General features: G+C 44.0%; 1 protein-coding gene across 1 annotated transcript in view; it reads right to left on the bottom strand.

Moving 5' to 3' along the window:
• Positions 1-813: 813 nt before the first annotated feature.
• LOC146352370 (aminopeptidase Q-like) overlaps positions 814-20,132 on the bottom strand; it is a 66,854-nt gene continuing 47,535 nt past the window's right edge. The window contains exons 15-20 of the mRNA XM_084833915.1: positions 18,327-18,421; positions 7,932-8,039; positions 4,281-4,451; positions 3,116-3,256; positions 1,753-1,816; positions 814-1,096 (exon numbers count right to left, since the gene is read on the bottom strand). Of these exons, the coding sequence (XP_084690041.1) occupies positions 950-1,096; positions 1,753-1,816; positions 3,116-3,256; positions 4,281-4,451; positions 7,932-8,039; positions 18,327-18,421 (726 nt within the window). The 3' untranslated portion in view covers positions 814-949. The remainder of the gene's footprint in view (positions 1,097-1,752; positions 1,817-3,115; positions 3,257-4,280; positions 4,452-7,931; positions 8,040-18,326; positions 18,422-20,132) is intronic.

Here is a 20,132-nt window from a genome sequence, read left to right as displayed (position 1 = left end):
AAGTGGGGACATAAGTATGTATAAATTTATGCATGTGGAGAAAGAGAGAAGTTTTTCTTACTCTCTGGTAGTACTAGAACATGGGATCATCCAATGAAGTTGAATGGTGGGAGATACAGAACAGAGAAAAATAAGTAATTCTTCACATCTCACATAGTTAAAACTGGTATTTGCTTTCACAGACTATAAAGGGGGATTAGACAGATTAATGGAAATAAAAATATCTGGTTACTAGTCATGCTGGCTATATAGTACCTCTAGAATCAGAGGCAGCATGCTTCTGAATACTGGTTGCTGGAGAACAACAGGGGAAGAGAAGGCTATTGCCCTTGCATCCTGCTTGTTGGCTTTCCAGAGGCATCTGGTTGGCCACAGTGGTGTTAGTGGGTTCAACCTCACTGTCATTTAAATACACCTTAGCACCTTGACTTCAGGAATCCCCACTGTATATGAAAGTATGCAAAGAGAAAGTTTAGGCATACAGGAAAAAGAAAGCAAAGCATCAGTGTACATCCTTATTCCTCCTTTGGCATGTGCGGGAGGAGGTGTGAAATGCTTAACTCTCTGCCTAGGCCTAATGCGATCAACGCATTGCCTTAAATTTGACTGCTTCCAGCTACCCTAATTTGGGGGGAAAGCAGGGAAATCCCCACTGTTCTCTCTGGTCACATATTGGAGATAACAAGGGGATTCCCCTTACTTAGTACACTGCTTGCTCTCCCAACTGGGAGGTGGAGTGGTGCACTATGTGCTTTGCCAACCCCATGTTTTTCTGCCACCACCACCACCCTTTTCTCTCTCTCCTTCTTTCTTCCCACTCAGCAACCTGCCTGAGGTCTGAACTGACTGCACACAAATGGCTTTTCAAATTAGGCTGATGGCCAAATGCAGCCCTAGGGTGCCATCAATCCACAACCAAAAAACTGATACTTGAAAGAGTTCTCAAATGTCAGCCATCCATATTTTTCTTTAGCCACTTGATCATTTTAGTTACTGATTGTTTTCTTTCTTCATTTACAGATTTTTCTGACAGCAACATATCAGTAGCAATTATTCTTTGTTGTGGTTCAAGTGTATTATTAAGAAAAACCTGGAACTAAAATAATGAATACATGTAGTTAGTCTGTGCATTTTCACTAATATTATAATTCACATCCCTCATATATCTTGGTCAAATCCAAACCCCTTATCCTTTAGCTCTTTGCAGAAAGATTACACTGAGAAATTGCACCAGAACAGCTGAAAAGAATTCACAAGACTCCTGCTCATACAGAAACCAAGTGTGGGATGAGCTGTGACATAGAGGGCTAAGGGGAAGGGGGATCCCTGAAAACTGGGGGGAAACACCTCACGCAAGCAAGAATTCTACCTGGACCCTTCAGCCCCTTGTGCCAGAGCCCATTTGGAAGGGTCCCCAACCCTGTTTGCAGCACTGGGGGGGGGGGAGGAGACACTGGACTCTGACTGGGGAATGAGGGTGCTGTGTAGTTAGCTTCCTAGACCTGCCACTAGCACAGTGCTCAACGTCACCTACTTCTCCACATTCCAGTCTGTATTGAAATGCATCAGAGATGCATAAGTGGTTTCAAGCAGTTTAACTATTTAACAAGTCCAGTGTCAGTATTTTTTTCCATTCCACGTGATTTTTTAACATAAAACATAATGATATTTTCTAAGGGCTCAAATTCTTGTCATTTTAGGGCAACTGTTCTATGTTATTTAATTATGTTATGGTTCAATTATTCTACTTACCATTTGGACCTCTAAGTCTGAACTGACAGATGACATGAAAGCATTTAATGCTTTAAATCCAGTCCTGTGAAAGAAAGCATAATGAATGTTTGTAAGTGAGAAGTTTGTAAGCCTCACTGCCCCCAATCCCAATGCACAGAAATAGTGATCTTGATGGCATTGGAAGAGCTATGGGGAAAGTTAAAACCTCCTCCAACCGTGCCCGCCAGCAATCCCAATGAAGGTAACTGTTTCCCCATTTCTATTAGGGGTGAATTAGCAGCAATTGTGGCTGCATCAGGGTGGCAGGGTGAGGCTAAAGGATTGTTGTTTCTCTGCTGATATTAGCAGCACAGAAACAATAGAGCCGGCTGCATCAGGACTGCTGGGGGGTGGTTGAAGCTAATCCTCCCCTGCCCCCATGATCTAGATGGAGATTGTGGAGTCCAGTGATATCAATGCCAGAATAATGGCCTTTTCTCCACCTCTCAGCTGATGGTTGCTTAGCTGAACAGCAGGGAAAAGTGGGTGGGGATCCCCATAGCTCTGTGGACTTCACTGAGAACAGCGTAGGACTGTATGAAGTCCACAGACTGCCCACTTGTGACCTAGAAGGATACTCTTTGTTAAGAGAATGAATATACTGCTTTAAAGTCATTATTATGTTTTCCATATTTTCATTATTCTTGTGTTTGCTTTTTGACTACTTTAAATCAGGATTATACAGGTATATGCATGCATATCTATATCTTATCTATCCATCTATGATTATTTCTCCTGTGTGCTATAGTCATCCGTGTTAAATGCCATTTGTCATACCAATGCTCAATATGCTTCTTGAGACTGTCTACATCCAGAAACCGTGTGAGCAGAATTCTGTTCACTGGATGCTGCTGTGAGGACGAGAAGTAATATTCCCCCTTCCCTGCACCCTCTGGCTTTCTACAAAAATCTGCTTTAGAAGGTTGGTAGGCTGCATGGAGAAGAGAGAAATGGGCACAAAGCAAGTCCCCTCCCCTTTCCATGAAGAGGTAACTCCCCTGGACTGCAGTCCCTTCCACAAACAGATTCACAGAAGGACTACTCTGCATCCAAGTTAGGCTCCTGCTTAACTGTTTTGAGCATTTTTGCACCATCCCACCGATTCTTCCAATGCATTGTTTATTCTTTGTCAAGTAAATAAATAAATAAATAAATAAATACATGAAAGAGAACAGATTTCCAAGCTTATCTTTGTGTCTGTCTTTTTGCTTTCTATCCTTTACTCTATTAATAATTCATAGTGAAAGAAAACAGTGACAAAGAAACTACACTCCCCACTCTGCACATTAGCATAAGAAATGCAGGCTGAAGTGATATCACATCAAGTACTTGCTTGCCATACCTGTTATACAGATATGACCAATTTTCTGTTACAAAGTTCCATGCTATCCGGTGGCCAACCTCACTTCTCGCCATAGCATTAATTGCATTCGTTACAACATAAGATGATATTACAGAATCGTTGAGGATATACTGCAAGAATCTGTAGAGAAGTTCTTCAAAATAAGTATAAAATTCACAATAGAGAAATCTTATTTATAAAATACTACTAAGGGTATCAGTGTTTGTATGTATTTACGTTGCAGGGACAAGTAAAGGATACTGGACAAGGAGTGTAAAACATCTGCATGGCTACAACTTTATTATGAATCACAACATCTGGCTTTCAAATGCTAAATTTGGCACCTTCCCTAAGGCACGCTCCGGGAGAGAGTGCAGGACAGGAAGGCCTGGCGTGATATGGTCCATGGGGTCACGAAGAGTCGGACACGACTGAATGACTGAACAACAACAACTAAGGCACTGGATTGTGAATATCCCTATTCGGCTGCTGTTTAACCCACATGGCCATGCCGAGTAGCCCCATCCTTGATGTCACACATCTCACTCAATTCCTCCCCAATGTCCGCATGTACATTGTGAATGTTTGTAGGAGGGGCCTGTATGCATGAAGGTTTCTATGCAAGCAGGACCCTTGTGCTATCAGGGTTCCTGCTTACACGGAAGCCTTTGTACATACAGCTGTAAGTGTGAAGGCCTTTCTACCTACCTACAGATATTCCTGCTGTATGAGTGGGGCTACCCAGTGCGATCCTGTCCCCATCCACATGTTTGACTAAGTGGGAGAAATAATATCTTCAACAATTGAAAGGAGGTCCTTGCTGAAACAACATGTTCACAGAATCCTAAAAATCACATATTTCATTTGCAGATAAACAAGCTCTCTCCAACTTCAGAGATGCAGCTGTGGATAATTTATTTTATAATCGCAGGATTTTTAACATACCTTTCAATCACATAAGCATACATTCATGCTAACTGATCAGATAATCTAGTCAAAATTGTTCAAATGGTAATAATTATGGGATTGCAAAAAATGTAGAAACTCTCTGCAGAGAAGAACTGAATGAAGTGCATAATTGTACTGATTATCTATTATTGTCTTTAGCTTGACAAATCATAATTTATTTTTAAATACACTGGAAATGTAAGTTAATTATGTTTACCTTTGAAGTAACCATGGTTCACGCGTACAGCTCAGGGCATAGACTATAGAAACTTTTTCTTCCAGCTCCGTATCATTCTGCTTGAACATTTTCCATGCGAAGTCCCATTCTTTGTCACTACCCATCTGAACACCGTAGCAACATATGCTTTGGCTAAGACAAACCGGAGCCCTGGAAGGTAGTATATGACTCAGAACTGGCATGGTACAATGCATTGCTTCACAGTTAAAAACAGGTTATTGATATAAAGTAATTAAATCTATCTCTATGATTGATAAAACTCTAAGTACAACTCAGTTCCATTTCCCACTGATGTCAAGAAAGTATGGCTGAGACAAGAGAAATTTAGAGTTCTGAATGTCAACTACAAGAGTTTACTAATTCAGAGATTCATTTGTGGGAATGCTTCTATTTTTCCTAATATAACGGAATTGTCCAATGAAAACATATCCCATGTACAAATAGGAAAACTCAAAAGGTGAGAGGGAGGCATCCATCTTGCACACAGACTTCTTCTCCTCCCTGTACAGCCCTTCTGCACTCCCCTGAAATCTCCCCCCCAACTTTCCAATCAGATTTGGGGGTGTATGGGGGGGGGCTGCAGGAGAAGGGATAATGTGTTCCACTAGGAGACAGACACACCTGGATTCAACCCAGAATATTTATTTCAGGTTTGGAATTGGACATTTTCAAAAGATTCTTTAATTTAGTTCTACAAGTATGAAACTACAGACCCAGGTCATGGTCTGAAGCCACCATCTTGGTGAAGCTAAGCAAGTCTATGTCAGGTCAGTGCCTGAATGGGAAACCACCTGGGAATCCCATGTAGCTCCCCTGAGTTCCATGATGGCAGAAAAGTGGGATAAAAATATAATGAAATACATAAATTAAGTAAAATAGTTGAAAAGCATAATTATGTTCTTTCCGCCTTTTAATGAAAGGTTTCTCTTTTTAATCAAAACTAGACTTTGCAGTACTAATTATAACAGAAAGCAATCACTGGAAAAAATCATGACTACAACCTGATCATCTGATTATGTTTTGATTTATTTGTGCCTTCAATTTATGGTGTTCAAAAGTGAACAGAATTTCCTTTAATGCATCAGTTAGTAGTCAAAGTAAAATTGATAGTTATTCCACTGTTTGTGTCATCTGATAATTGGAAGAGACGTGGCACAAAGAAAAAAACCGAAGGGCCATGGTAGTCAGTGGACCGGTTTGCAAGTTGACATATGAGGTGCAAAGTCACTGCCCCAGTTTCTATGTGGCAAAATACTCTTGTGGCAGTTCCCCCACCAAGGGTGGAAGCTTTCAAAGAATATGGTTTGCATTCTTGCCACTGGAGAGGGAGGGGGCTGCAGCTCAGTGGTAGAGCCCGTACTTGGCACGTAGAAGAACCCGACTTCTGTTCACCTTATCTCCTCCTAAAACAAGGTGGGCAACATCCGGCCCACTTGCCGCACATGCTACATGCTGAGGCCATGGCCAAAATTCGCAACGACAAAATGAACATCCATTTACCAATACGGAGCAGTAAATATGTCAAATTTAGATAGTTCTCATTCTAAGTTTGACCTAACTACTGCTCCATATGGAGTGGTTAAAAGCGAAATTTAAGCTAATTACTACTCCGTAGCAGTTTGCCACCAAATTTTGGCTACAAAATACCAATATTTTTTGCAGTCGCTGCAGAGTGTGCGGGGAATTTTGTGGGTCAGCAGCAGGAATGCATATTACAGGACAGTCTGGGGCTGGTGAAAATGGCTCCCACCCTCCACAGCTACCTACCCTGTCCTAAAAAGACATGAAGCCTGGCAAACCTTTTGTCTGTATACTTGGAAAGCTGCTGCTGGTTGCAGTAGAATACTGGGCTAGAAGGATCAATGGTCCTACTCAGTATAAGGCAGCTTCGTGTGTTCATTAGCTCTCCTATATGTTAAACTCTGCAATGGTACCTAACCCAAAGTACCGTCAAGACCATCAACAAATTTTCTGTGTGTTTTAAGTGGTAAATATTATGTTGCCTGGCAGCAACATGTACGAAGTGGTGACACCTGTTCTTCCCTTGTAAATTGCTCCCAGGTGCTAGCAAAATGCACTGGAAAGGGGTTAATTATGTCTTCCAATAGAAAACATCTTAAGCATTTGGCTTAAGTTTAGATGAGCTATTCTTAAAATGAGCAAAATCGGTCAGAAAAAAGTTTTTGTAAACATAAATACAAATATAAATGTGAAAATTAGATGCAGGCTTTGGAAAGGACCATCTCTGGACTGATATTAATCATAGCAAATATCATCTGAAATTTGGATAGTTCAAAAAGCTAACAATGATTACCACAGGTTATCACTGGAACTGCCTTCACATGAGCGTTATCCAAGATTTCTTTGAGGAGCAGGTAGCCTTTTCCTCATGATATCCCACAAATGTCCCCAATTGAAGGCTCTGTTTCCATGGATTATTTTTGCTTGCAAAAACCTCTTTGGTTTTCGATATTACTCCCCAACACCTATGGTAAAAAATAGCTTGTACCAGCCTGCCCTTGTTTTTAAAAATGTGAGGAGGCCTATTTTGTTATCCCACTATTAGGGGAAGTACATCGGGTGGTGACGTAAGACAGGGCCTTCTGCATGGTGGTGCCCCAATTTTGGAATGCTCTCCCTCAAGAGATAGGCCAGGCTCCAACTTTATTGACATTTTTTTGCTTCCACAATGCTCCCAAATTCCTATGGAGAAACATGGCCTGCCTGTGGTCTTAGATCTCGGGGGAGAAGTTTTTGTTGCTCCACCATTAGGAGAAGTACATCACGTGATGACACAAGAAATCGCTCCATTGACTTGAAAAGAGATGGAGAAAGCTCCCCTGCCAAAAACTAACTAAAGAAGGGGTAAAAGTCAGCACCCAGCAAGGACTCTGTTGCCCAAAGGGCTCTTGGGGGGGGGGATTTGCCCCCCACAGGCATTTTATGGCAAGGAGGACTCCCTCCACCTGAAAACGAATGGAGGAATCACTCAATTCACTTGCCGCGGGGTGGGGGATAGCTTGGCTGGTGCCTCAGCCTGGCCCTGCTGGCACCCTTGGGTGCTTTAATGTATATTCCACTGCGTTATTTGGAGATTTTCTGATATTGTAACCTTTGAATCAGTGCAATGGTCAGATGTTAGGCTGGGGAGATGTGGATTCTAGTCCCCACTCAGCCATGAAGCTCACTGGGTGATTTTGGGCCAGTCACTGACTCTCAGCCTAACCTACCTCACAGGGTTGTTGTGTGTATAAAATGGAGAGGAGGAGGATCATGAAAACATCCCTGGGCTCCTTGGAGGAAAGGCAGGATATAAATGTAATGAACAGTTAACAATAAAGCAGCCCAAGGTAAAAGCAACAAATATATAAGAACTTTTCAACCTTTCTGAGCTCTGAATTCCCATTCCTACTTATGAAGAGTTTAGTGAAAATCTAAAACTTTCACTTTACTTGGTCCAGTAAATAACATATTGCCAATAGTATTACTTTGACCTCCTCTCAGAAAGGAAATTTATATTGCCTCCCTGTAGCCACAACCAATTAGCCATATCCAGTTAGCATCATCTCCCACACAAGCTATTTACATAGAAAATGTATGTATAATGTATACATTATAGACCATATTTACTCAGGAGTGGGATTGTTCATCCACTTGCTGAAGATTTCAGAAGACAGGTCTAAACAGTCACGGAGCCCAAACCAACATGCTGTATGAAGGATTGCTTCTATGCCACGTCTAGGATGGAAAAGCCAAAGTTAAAATAAATAAATAAAGGGGGGGGGGAGAGAGATGTGACACATGTTGAATTTCATCAAAGGTTTGATGCTAACTAATCCATACTTTCTGGAGTCATACAGAGCCATTTCCTGTGTAGGCAATGCACCTGCTCTGATCTGGGGTGAGATTGATTGAGGTGTACAAAATTATGTGTGGTGTGAAGAATGTGAATAGGGAGACATTTTTCTCCCACTCTCAAAATACTAGAACCCGGAGTCATCCCATGAAGCTGATCAGTGGGAGATTCAGGACAGATAAAAGTACTTCTTCACACAGTGCATAAACTATGGAATTTGCTACCAGAGGATGTAGTGATAGCCACCAATTTGGATGACTTTAAAAGGGGGTTAGACAAATTCTTGGAGGAAAAGGCTATCAATGGCTACTAATCTTGATGACTATGTGCTACCTCCAGTACCAGAGGCAGTGAGCCTATGTCCACCAGTTGCTGGGCAGTGTGGGTGGGAGGGTGCTGTTGCGCTCATGTTCTACTTGCAGGTTCCTGGTCGACAGCTGGTTGGCCACTGTGTGAACAGAATGCTGGACTAGAGGGACCCTTGGTCTGATCCAGCATGGTTCGTCTTATGTTCTTATTGATTAAAAGTCCTGCCTTTGAGGACAAGGTTAGACCTGATGGCCTTTCTGTTCCTTCCAAATCCTTTATATTCTTCAGTCTTATAGATTCTCAATCTACAGCCTATGCTTTGATGACTTGGTTGTTCAAAAATCTAGAACTAAATTTACAGGACAGAAAAATTCACAGAAGTACTTGTAATTATAATGGCCAATTTGGAAAGTATGTATATACAAAATATTTTATAGGGTTCTCTCCCCGACCCTTGAACCCCCCAATTTAGGGTTGTGAAGGGTGTTTTATGAAATTACAGATTTGTCTCACAACAAATGTCTGTTGTGATGATGACATATTTTACCATCATTGAATATACTATTTGTCCTACTTGAATATTTCATTTATGGTGTGCTAGAAAGCTGGTGTGGTGCAGCAGAGCTCAGAATTCTTTGCATTTCTTTTGCACCAGGCTGGTGGATGTCAGAGTTCTAGTAAAAAACAAAATAGATCCCACAAGCCTAAAGTCTGCCCATCTCTAATGCAAGTCGTAATCCTGAGCTCCATATCCCATGGACTTGTTTTTTTTAATCCCGGCATTTCTTCTTTTTATTCTTTTAATTTGGCAGTTTCAAAGCTATAATTAATGTTTTTCGGGTGATTATCCCTAGCATATATGTGACAGAATACATATATGTCACTGAAATACATATATGGAACTAATACGTAGTGAAAGTGAAGCTGAAGGTGCCACAGCAACTGTAGTGGAAGAGTTGAGCTCTGCTGAAATACATGAGTGGCTGTCAGTATGTCATGCACAGTTCTTTGGGTTGCTTAAATTAATTTGTGCAGCCTTCCCCAATCTAGTGCTCTCTAGATATGTTCAACTACAATTCCCAGCATCCCCAGCCAGCCACGCTGACTGAAAGATGCTGGGAGTTGTAATCCAAACTATATGGAGGGCACCACATTGGGGAAGGCTGAATTAGAGCTTTTCTACACAAGGCTGTTAATCTGCCGTATCTACTTTCAGTTTTGTCTCAGAATTGAGACCCGAGCTCTAAACAAGGTGCTTTTCCTTTCCTATTTACTCTGCATTACTTCTAGGTGGTGCTGTGCTATAGCATAATAACACAATTACATAAGCAGGAAAATCGGTTTTCTTTCACTTTCATAAATAATATTTCATTTTCCCCACTCTAAAAAATGTTGGGAAAGTGCTCTTAAAAAACAAAAGTAAAACTGGAGGTAATGACATTATCTAAAGAACCAGTAAACAGCTGTGAGTAAAGAATGAGCACACAATGCCTCATGTATTAAAGCTCTTAGTGTATCAACAGTTTTCAGTTTCTCTTTCTTTCTTTCTTTCTTTCATTTAAACAATGTAAGGGAAGTACATGGTTTGTCCGTAATTTTTTTACAAGTATTCAAATAAAATTGTCTACATAATATGGTATTAAAATCACTTTAATTAACTTTTCCCATCAAGTATTTCAGGTCAAATATCTGAGGTGTATTGGGACAAAAAATAATATGGGGTACTTTTTTTAGCTTTGTTTTCCTTTTACTTGCATTTAGTAAACATGCTAAATTAAATCACCCTCTAGTGATTTTCCAATGCAAACTGAACATTTTTCAATGGAAATTATGCTATGCAAATTAGCCTGATTTGCACTGGAAAACTTTCTAAAAAATATTGCTAAGGGCACAATCCTATGCATGTTTAGACAGAGAAAAGGCCTACAACTCCCAGCATTCCCCAGCTGGCTGGAGAATGCTGGGAGTTGTGGGCCTTTTCTCTGTCTAAACATGCATCGGATTGTGCCTTAATTCAACATTTTCTGGAAAACCCACATCACTAGTTGTAGCTGACTTTAAAAAACAAACAACAGACAACCTTGCTTTCAAGCTGCTGATCAGTTGTAATAATTAGAATTGTAGAAAGTGGGGGAATCTTTTGGGCTGTTTTTCATTGTTTTTAATGTAAAAAGCAAAAAGCAAACACACACACACACAAGAACAAGTCATCTGTTCACACCCCTTTAACTAGTAATCTAGAGACTTAATATACTTAAGCACCATGCATAAAGTACTGTAAACCCCAGCAGAAAACATACCGTAGGCACTCAAGCCACCCATTGACACCGATCAGTGTCAGGAACCCCCACCCAAAATATGCACATGACCCCCATCTCACACTCTGTACTTTTTCGCACTAGACACCAAAAGCAGGAAAACTGAACTCAGTTCCACCTTCATCCACCCTGCACCACTTCTGATCTTAAGGAAAAAAACATTCCCCAAACCATTTTTTAAAAAGACATTCTGTACAGTTAATAGTGCCATTTATCCCTGGAGTTTATTCACAGCTTAGCTCAGCTAAGAAGCTTCACCTCTTCCTATTCTTGTCACACATACTATTTTTGATGCTTTGTTGGAGGATTGTTTTAAGTTATATACATATGGCAGGGGTCCCCAACCTTTTTTGGACCCATGGGCACACTTGGGAATTTGAGAAACTGCTGCACCACCACAAAATGGCTACCGCAGAGGATATGGCTAGTCACATAATGGCTGCTGCGGAATCCTGGCTAGTCAAAGGACTAGTAAGTCACCCAAGAGACTGAGTACAAGAAGAGAAAGGGTCTGAATTCTAAAGCTAACCCACATATTTGACCACACAGAAACACAACAAAATACCCATTTAAGGTTGCAATCGTCATTTATCCTCTCCACAGACACACACACACACACCTCCAGCCCTAAAGGAAAGGAAAATGTCCCAGCCCCAAAAGGAAAGAGAAAGCTTTCCCAATCTTGAACCCAGGCACAGCCACTCCATTCCCCACTGCGTGTGTGTGTGTGTGTGTGTGTGTGTGAAGAACGAGAGAAGGGGCTGGGAAGGGAGAGAAAACGAGCAGGGATAGGGGCTGAGAGGAAAAAATAGTGAGAGAAAGGGCAAGGCTAGAGGCTAGGAGTGGGAGAAACAGTTAGGCAAAGAGGTGTGGGGGAGAAAGAACAAGGCTAGGGACTGGGAGGGAAGGGGAAATAGCAAGTCAAAGGGGTAAGGGGTAGAGGGAAGAGAAAGAGTGAGGCTAAAGGCTGGGAGGGGGAGAACCAGAGAAGTAAAGAGTTTGGGGAAAAGAAAGAAGGAGGCTAGGGGAATGGAGGGGGGGGAAATAACAAGGCAAAGCTGTAGAGGAGGCAGAAAGAATGAGGAAAGGGATTGGGAGAGAGAAATAGCATGGCTAGAGGCTGGGAGTGGAGAGAGAGAGTGCAAGGGAGAAAGGTCTGTGTGGATGGAAGATAGTTCGGTGGGCCAGGAAGCAACAATTTTCTTCTCTTCCTGCCTGCCAAATAGCTGATCAGTGGCAAGCTGAGGAACAGGAATGAGAGCCTAGCACCCTAATATTTTCCAAGTTATATTATTGAAAATAAATTTGTGAAGGGGAGCAGGGAGTGGAAAGCTTTGTGGATGCCATTGGATGTCTCTGGGGTGCACTGGTGCCCATGGGAAGCACACTGGGAACCCCTCTCATACGGAGATCAAGGTGAACTTTTTCCAACCCTGGCTCCATTTCCCTGGGTGCTTGTAGTGTCCTGGATTTTAGGAAAAAGCTGATCTTGCTTTATTGGACTTGCTGGGAAGACTACTGAAAAAATGCTAATCCAGCTCTCTTAAAACAATATGAGATGTTTTATTATGAAATGCAAATGCCAAATGTTCAATGATAAATAGTTAAGAATTTGAAAATATAAATAAATAAGAAGTAGTAACTGTATTAAAGAGAAGAAGATGCAGGTTCACAAGCAGGTTCACAATGAATTCTGGGTAACTGGCATAGAAATAATGGTCAAGTTGATGTGGTATACCAAGAGAAAATGCTGATTTAAAGCCCTGTCATTTGGGCCAAAAAATTATGTGACTAATGAACAGGTATGAGACTGTATTATTTCAGGTCAAAAGTGTACTGAAAGATTTTGCTTATCAAGTAATGAGCAAAAAATATTGTGTAAAGTATACACATCAAAAAGCTTGATATACAGATGTCTAGAAAAATGTATAGACTCATGTTTCATTGGCAAAATTTGAGTAACGAGTTATCTTCTCAGAGGTATACTTAAAAATTGATCCTATCTAGCCTGGAAGGTATATGTGTCAGCCTTTTATGTATGTTCCCATTTTTTTAAAGAATGTTTAATAACAATGAAATAATTAAGACCATGAGCCCTAACTTATGGGACAGTAGATGGTATTAGCTATGAAGCAATGAATTTCTACAAAAGTATAAATATGTGCTGAGTTCAGAATGCGGGAGCCAGCCCTGGCCCAAGGCGTGTTCCCGCCTCAAGCAAGGCGGCAGGGCCACCCCTGGTGCTGGTGGTGCCAGTGCCACCCTGCTTCTTCTGGGACCTCTCGTGAGATTTCGGATGAGTCTCCCAAGAGCCTCACAGCTGGGGCAGAAGGTGGGACTGGCTGGCCAGTGAGCAGGAAGGGAGGAGAAGCCGGAGCTGCCACTGCCAGGCACAAGCTGTTGGCTGACCGAGCAGAGAGGGGGGAAGGAAGCAGCAGTGGGAGTGATTGGCTGGCCTGCCGCCTGGCCAGCTAAGCAGGCAGTGGGCTTTGGGTAGGGAGAGTGGCGCAATTCACCGCTCTTCTTATTCTGTGCTGCCTGATGCGCCCACATCAGGCTGCATCATTGTAGGGCCAGCCCTGGTGGGAGCTTCTTATTAGAAGCTCCTTATTAGAAGCTCACCACACCTGTGTACCTGTCAGCTAAATAGCCTTCTCAGTACTGAATGGGAAATTTGGTACTTATAATGAGATCTCTCCTACTGCCTCCACCTGCTGTTACAGGTGATGATCTCATGGACAGGAAGCAGAACGGGGAGGGGGGGGGAGATGGGGAGGGGGGGGGAGATGGGGAGGGGGGGGAGATGGGGATGCTAGAGCAAGGCAGCTCAGCTTGCAACTTACTTGGGGGAATGCTCTTGTGTGGGAAGGGGGAATGGAGAGTCTGCTTCTGAACACTGTCCACTCCAAGTGGCACATTTGCTGTGCGGCGGTGAGAATATCTTGGTTTGTAGCCAAGAGCGTCTCTCATTTTGCTGGTGATACAAAAGAAGTTTGTATCTGGAAGTTTGTACCTCTTCTTGCATAGAAGTTCGTATATCTTCTCAAAGACTCGGACTAGTTTTGTGTTAAGGAGGAGCACCATAGGAGGGAGATAGAGCAGACAAGCATAGACATCAATTTCAGCAGAACTTTCAAGCCACACTCTGAGCCAGCAACCCCCTCCAGCCAAACGAACCTCGGTGGCACAGGCGCTGGATTTGGCACTGCACCACAATGAGCATCAGCTGCAACCCAGCTCTGTTCCTCCTCCTGCTTCTGCTCTGAGGTGTGTCCATGCCTTAAGACAAGCAAGTGGAGTACAAGAGAGAAACATCCCCTCCATCCCCCCATGTGGTCCCCACAAAACAACACTGTTTCTTTTCTGGTGCCCATGCATGGCCTTGAATGTGCAGCTGGCAAAGGAAACTTTGTCTCTTTGGGAATTACGAGAGAGATAGGGTGGAAGTGAAGTGGTTAGCAGGGGGATGGAATTAGCAATTGCTTGGCAGAAAGGGAGACAGGACTCCTCTTCTCCTTCTCCTGCCTCATCTCACTCCCCCAAGTCCCCCTCCAATGAGCAGTACCTGGTTGAGGAACGCGCTGACGAGGGGCTGCTTCTTCTGCTTGTTGCAGCCCCAGTGCAGGCTGACCAGGGTGGGGCCCACCCAAGGGATTGCCAGGGAAGAATCGAGGGGCACCACCTGCCTGGTGTGGCACGGGAAGGTACTGCTGTGGAGGTGCATAAGGATACGCCACGTATGGAGCTTAGCTGTGGCACGTGTGCATTGCCCCTTGAAAAGTTGCTGTCACAGATCGCAGTATGTCTCTTTGGTGGGCCATGGCAGCTGTGTGTTCCCGCACTGTGTGTTCAAGCACAAGGTCTGAGGCAACCATTCCCACATGCATAGACTCCCCCAATTCATGGATCCCCCACGTGCACTCTCCAGATTCACAGATTGCCTGTGCACACACCTGGATGCTGTCACCCATCACACGTGTACACTAAACAGTCAGCAGGCGCTTGCTGGCCTGTCTTCTGTCCTCCTTCTCAGCCATCTCCTTGAACAGGGTATAGGTGCTCTTGTTGGACATTTCTGTGGCAGTCACCAAATCCCTCGCAAGTTGCTGTCAGTCTTGTGCTTGTTGTGCAGATGGGCTGCCCAGTCGGCGATGGTCAGGGGTGGCTGCTCTGCCAGCCCTGGGCTCCCTTTGCCTGTTTGTCGGGGCAGAGCCTCTTCCTCCTCAATACGCAACTGTGCAGGTGCAGCTGCGCCTTCTTCTTCGTCTTCTGCCCTCCCCCCCCCCCCCCCCCGTGGCTTCCTTGTGAAGCCAAGGAAGGTGCGGTAGCTGGGCTCTGTCAAGATGCACTGCAGCTCTGTTTAGGACACAGACTGGTTGCCAGGCCTCACCTGAGACAGCTCAGGAAAGAGTGCCCACTTTAGCTCCCCCCTCCCACAAGTTTCCAGGGGTTGCCCAGGTTGTGTTAGCAACTGCATCATGTACTGGTCTAAGTCAAGAATAGTATGTTGGGCCCACAGTTGCTCCTCCCTCACTCAGTTGCCTCTGCACCACTGGGTGCAGAGGCAGCATTTCTGACCAGCCGTCCTTCAGGCCCACCTGCATCTCTCTTGGGAAAGTGCTCCATACAGCCTCACGAATGGTTGTTCTCAGCCCCGTACTTTGAGGTGGGTCCGGCCTTGCCTTGCTTCTGCTCATGAGGAACTCTCCTGTGGGTCTTTTGAGAAATCAGAAGTAAAATATGTTCAGCTGCTTGTGCTGGAAGAGTAGGACACAAACGAGCTCATGCCAGATGTGCGGTGTCCCACCCATGCTGCTGCTGGACGTCCGGGCAGCAGGGACCAGCTGGAGGGATGAGCTGCAGCCAGGGGAGGTGATTGATACGAGTTCCCTGCTGTAGGGTTGGACTCACTGGGAGGGACCTGGACTGGAGGATGACTCACAGGTGGGAGAGGAGCAGTGCTTCATTGGCTGTTGCCAGACTCATGGCGGGAGGCTCATCGGGATTCCACTTCCCACAGTATATCCCACCGGAAGTCCATTAATATGTGAGCAAGTTCGTCATACAAAGGCATGGTCAGCAGCTCAACCCCCTCTGGTTGTTGTGCATGATGGTCTCCTTAAATTTTTCAGCCCACACAGCTTCTCCTTGCACTACTGGGGGGTGCGGGAGTAGCCACACAGGTGCATCCGGTGTCAGAATCAGGGAAACAGATTGTTGTGCTTGACGGTGTTCAGAATCACCCGGACCTCTGGGCTGCCCCATAGTTCTATGAATGTGCCCACCTCTTGGTTGGTCCAATACTGTGCCCTAATTGTCACTCATGCCTTCTCCCCCTCCTCCTGGGAAGAAGCCCTAGATGCAGAGGGAGCACTCCACTGCAATTGCAATGGTTGCATGAAGAGCTCCTCTGAGAAGAAGGATGGTGAGTGTTTGCTTCCACCCTTGTCCTGGGTATCCATGCTTAGGGATTCAAGTGCTGTCTATTCCCCCAAAGTCCCAGAAAGCAGTGATATATTGAAGTCTCTGAGAATTGCTGCTTCCCCTCTGTGGTAAACCCACAACAGGGTATTAGAGATTAGGGGACAACAGGGACCTGTGGGAAAGTTGCAGCGAAAAGGAGGGGGTTAGCCTTCAACTCAGCGAAAGTCTTCAGGAATGAATGAGTCCAAACTTTATACACACACGCCCCATACTGGGGCACACCTGATGCACTACTGGATAATTGTGCTGCTTCTCATTTTCAGGAGAACTGAGGTTTTCCCCGCAAGTGAAGCCATTTGGGAGCTGAGCAGGAGGGAGGGTGGAAATTGCTTTGGAGCCTGAAACACAGCTGAAGGCGGTAAGAAAACAAGCTTCCAAGGTTGCTCCACTGATTAGACACAGGTGAGAGCAAAAGCAACTTTCTTTGCAGAGTGCATCAGGGAGGTGGACTGAGGGAGGACTCAGGCAGCGAAGGGGGGGGGGCACTGGCAGCTGGCACAATCTGTTGCAAGGCAGATCTTGGGAGCAGAGATCGCTCAAGAAGAGCAGAGCGGTAGTGCTTTTCCGGGCCACTTTCGCTGCGTGACTCTGTAGGTGATCATTGCAAGATGACAAGTTAACCCACCATAGGTAAAACAAACTCTACTGCAGACCATGGGTTCTCAGAGTGGGTTGTTTGGGGAAAGAAACCACAATGGGGGGGGGGGAGCCCATAGATGACATGCTAACCCATCATGGGTTGCTCCAGAAATAAACCATCATGGGTTAGCATGTCATAAGGACCTTTTGTAATACTCTGTTTAACAATAAAACATGTTTTTATATGCAAAATATATTTTGATGTGATGCTATAAGCATATTTCTAATAAAAATGATAAATGGATCAAAAAAGTTTTTTCTGTACTAATTCTAAATGCTCCCAACGTACTGAACTATAGACAGATCACTCAAGCAAAGTCCAAACTGTAACCATAGTAAATAAGCTGCAAGTCATCAAAGAACCAGGATGGTTTCATCCATCATTAATTTGTGAGGAACAATACATGCAGCCCTGTTGCTCTAGTCCCAAAGACAAACTACTGGATCACAGCAGACCCCTGGGGAACAGCCCCCTTCTATCTACTTTGTTAAGGATAGGAAATAGCTGTGCTTCAACCTCATTTCTTTTTCGAACTTCTCTCTCACTAGTCTAACTCTCAGGTAGTTGCCTATGGCTCCTCTGGCCAACTTATTTACATCCTGTTCTCATCTCGAACAAATTAGTTCCCCTGAATGTCTATCCTACTCCTCCCACCCTCCCATTCCCTTCTTAGGTGTTAAGATTCCCCTCATCCACTTTCCCATATCCCTAGCAAATTGTTCCATATTCCCCAGGCCTTTCCACATCTGCTACCATCTCTCTCTCCAGATTTAAACAAATAATTCCCATTTAAATGTTGTTCATGTACTTATTATGTCCCTTTTTGTAATAAACCATACACTGAAGTATCCTAATCTTTGGCCAATTCCTTCCTTTCCCCCACCTGGGTGTCCCAATTCTTGTTGAAGTGTACTGTGACATTTCATTAAAAGTTCCTAATGCATGTCATTCAGGCACACGTGGACACCTATACGTGTGTAGAGGAGGACAGGAAAGAAAACTATAATGGTGTGCATGGTAAAGAGGCACGGTGGTAGGGCTCAATCCCTGAAATTTCACTGCATATATCCAAACCACACCTCTTCCAATAGATGGAAAAGTAGAGCTAAAATAGCCTACACCTGCAGAGATTGCACTGTGGTTGCATTCATTTTTAAAAGCGAGATTTGTTCCCCCCACCCCACCCCAAATGGGAAATAGAGCAGGGCAATAATTTGATGACAATGTTGTGTAGATGCCTCACAAAAAGCAGGTGAAGGAAGCACAGCAATTCACCTAGTATGGAAGCACCCAGATGCATTATGTTTATTCCAATTTCTTGGAAGTAAGCCTCATTGATATGGATGGAGCTTATTTTGATGTTCTGTGTTTAAGAACTAGGGTGTTGGTATCTTAAAAATATATATATAAGGACTTACCTAGTCAAATAGTCAGCTGCCAACACATCAAGACTCTGACGAAGAAGATATGCATAACGATGGTACATTGGCAAAATTCGTGGTAAGAAATATTTCTTTGGAGAAAAGAGAGACGTTATTTTTAATTTAGAGGAATTCTACTTTTTTCTTTTCCTTTAATACAAACACAGCCTTCTAATCCCTCCAATGCTCTCATTAGTTAATTCTGTTCCAGATGGTAAACTTAATTTGAAGGTTGGCATGAAGATTTAACCTCCTTCTAGGGAGGAAGCAACAGGTTTTGAAGATGTGAATCCTAGAAAATGTGCCACAATTCTTTTTCACTAAATTTATGCACTTGTTTAGCCTGTGGCACATGACATCCCTGCGTCATGTAGCTCTATTGTTGAAAGGTTTTGAACCCTGATATTAAATATATACAAATATTTTGCTGTACAGAGATCTCACTATAATATTGCTACAAAAAGAAAACAAATATACTGCACTAAAGCAATGTTTTGTTCTAGGTTTTTTAGACTTAACTTTCTGATCACAAATCCTATTTGATGCAAGAGAATTCACACTAAAACAGAAATTTAAGGTTTGCCACAACTCTTTCATAGAAAGTGTTTACTTACTTTTTAAAGCACTGTATGTTTACATGCATTCTTCTTTGTGGTCTCTGTGCATCATACATATGGGCTCTGCACCTGCACGGAGCGCTGTTCGAGAAATTTCTACAGCTCAGAAATCTTTGGTGAGAACCTTCCCCACTGTCCTAGTGTGCATGTCCCTTGCAGGTTCCCACCTATTCCCTCACTTCTCTTTTGATCGCCATTGTGGTAGCCTTGCTGGGAACTTCTCCCATTGTTCACGATTACTGTGTAAAAATGGCTGAGGTTTTTATTCATTCTTTTCTTCTCTCCTGTCGTTCTTTCTCTTTCTAGTTTTGTTTTCATTTGTTTTTTGTCTGTAATCTTTGAGATTGCATTATCGCCTCAGGGCATATGACCCTATGGCCGCCTTTTGTAAATGTGTCTGTTGTAGGGATGTACGAAAGTCACTTACCTTTCGTGGATTATGTTGATGGTGGGGGGGGAGGCGCGCCGTCCCTCCCCCTGGAATCCTGGACGGGGGGGAGGCGCTCCATTCCTCCCCCCCCCCCCGAATCCTGGCCGGCTGGCTGTGCTCCGCCGGGATTCTGTGGAGCCACCGGCCGGCTCTGCCAGCAGCTGGACATCCGGCCGCTGGCTACCAGGGACGTAAATGGCGGCGGGCGTAGCCACCGCCGTTTGCGTCCCTGCAGTCACCCGTGATAGGCTACGTAAATGTTTACGTAGCCTATCACGGCTGACTTAAAAAAAAACAAAACCGCGCATACGCACCTTATTTTGGCACGTTTTAGTGTACGTCAAGATTTACGTAGACTAAGACGGCGAAAATAAGGGGAACGGAAATAGCATAGCAGACGCTACGCTATTTGCGTTCCTCTTATTTTCGCTGTCTTAGTCTACGTAAATCTTGACGTACACTAAGACGTGCCAAAATAAGGAACGTAAAAGGCGGCGGCCGTGGCCGCCGCCATTTGCGTACGCGTGTTGTTGTTGTTGTTGTTTTTAAGTCAGCCGTGATAGGCTACGTCAACATTTACGTAGCCTATCACGGTTTTTTTTTAAAACCTAGCCGTGATAGGCTACGTAAATCTTTATGTAGCCTATGACTTTTTTTTTTTAACTGGAAATGGTGGCGGCGGCAGCCGGTCGGAAGACCGGCCGCACCGCCGCCACAGCCGCCAGGAAGATCCGCCCCAGGTACGTCTCGTCCCGG

The sequence above is a fragment of the Heloderma suspectum genome, chromosome 2 (assembly GCF_057233095.1).
Source record: "Heloderma suspectum isolate Gila_16-S chromosome 2, 16-S_ref, whole genome shotgun sequence".
Classification (NCBI taxonomy): domain Eukaryota; kingdom Metazoa; phylum Chordata; class Lepidosauria; order Squamata; family Helodermatidae; genus Heloderma; species Heloderma suspectum.
Note: the sequence above shows the minus strand (reverse complement) of the source record. Positions and strands in the feature narration are given on the sequence as shown.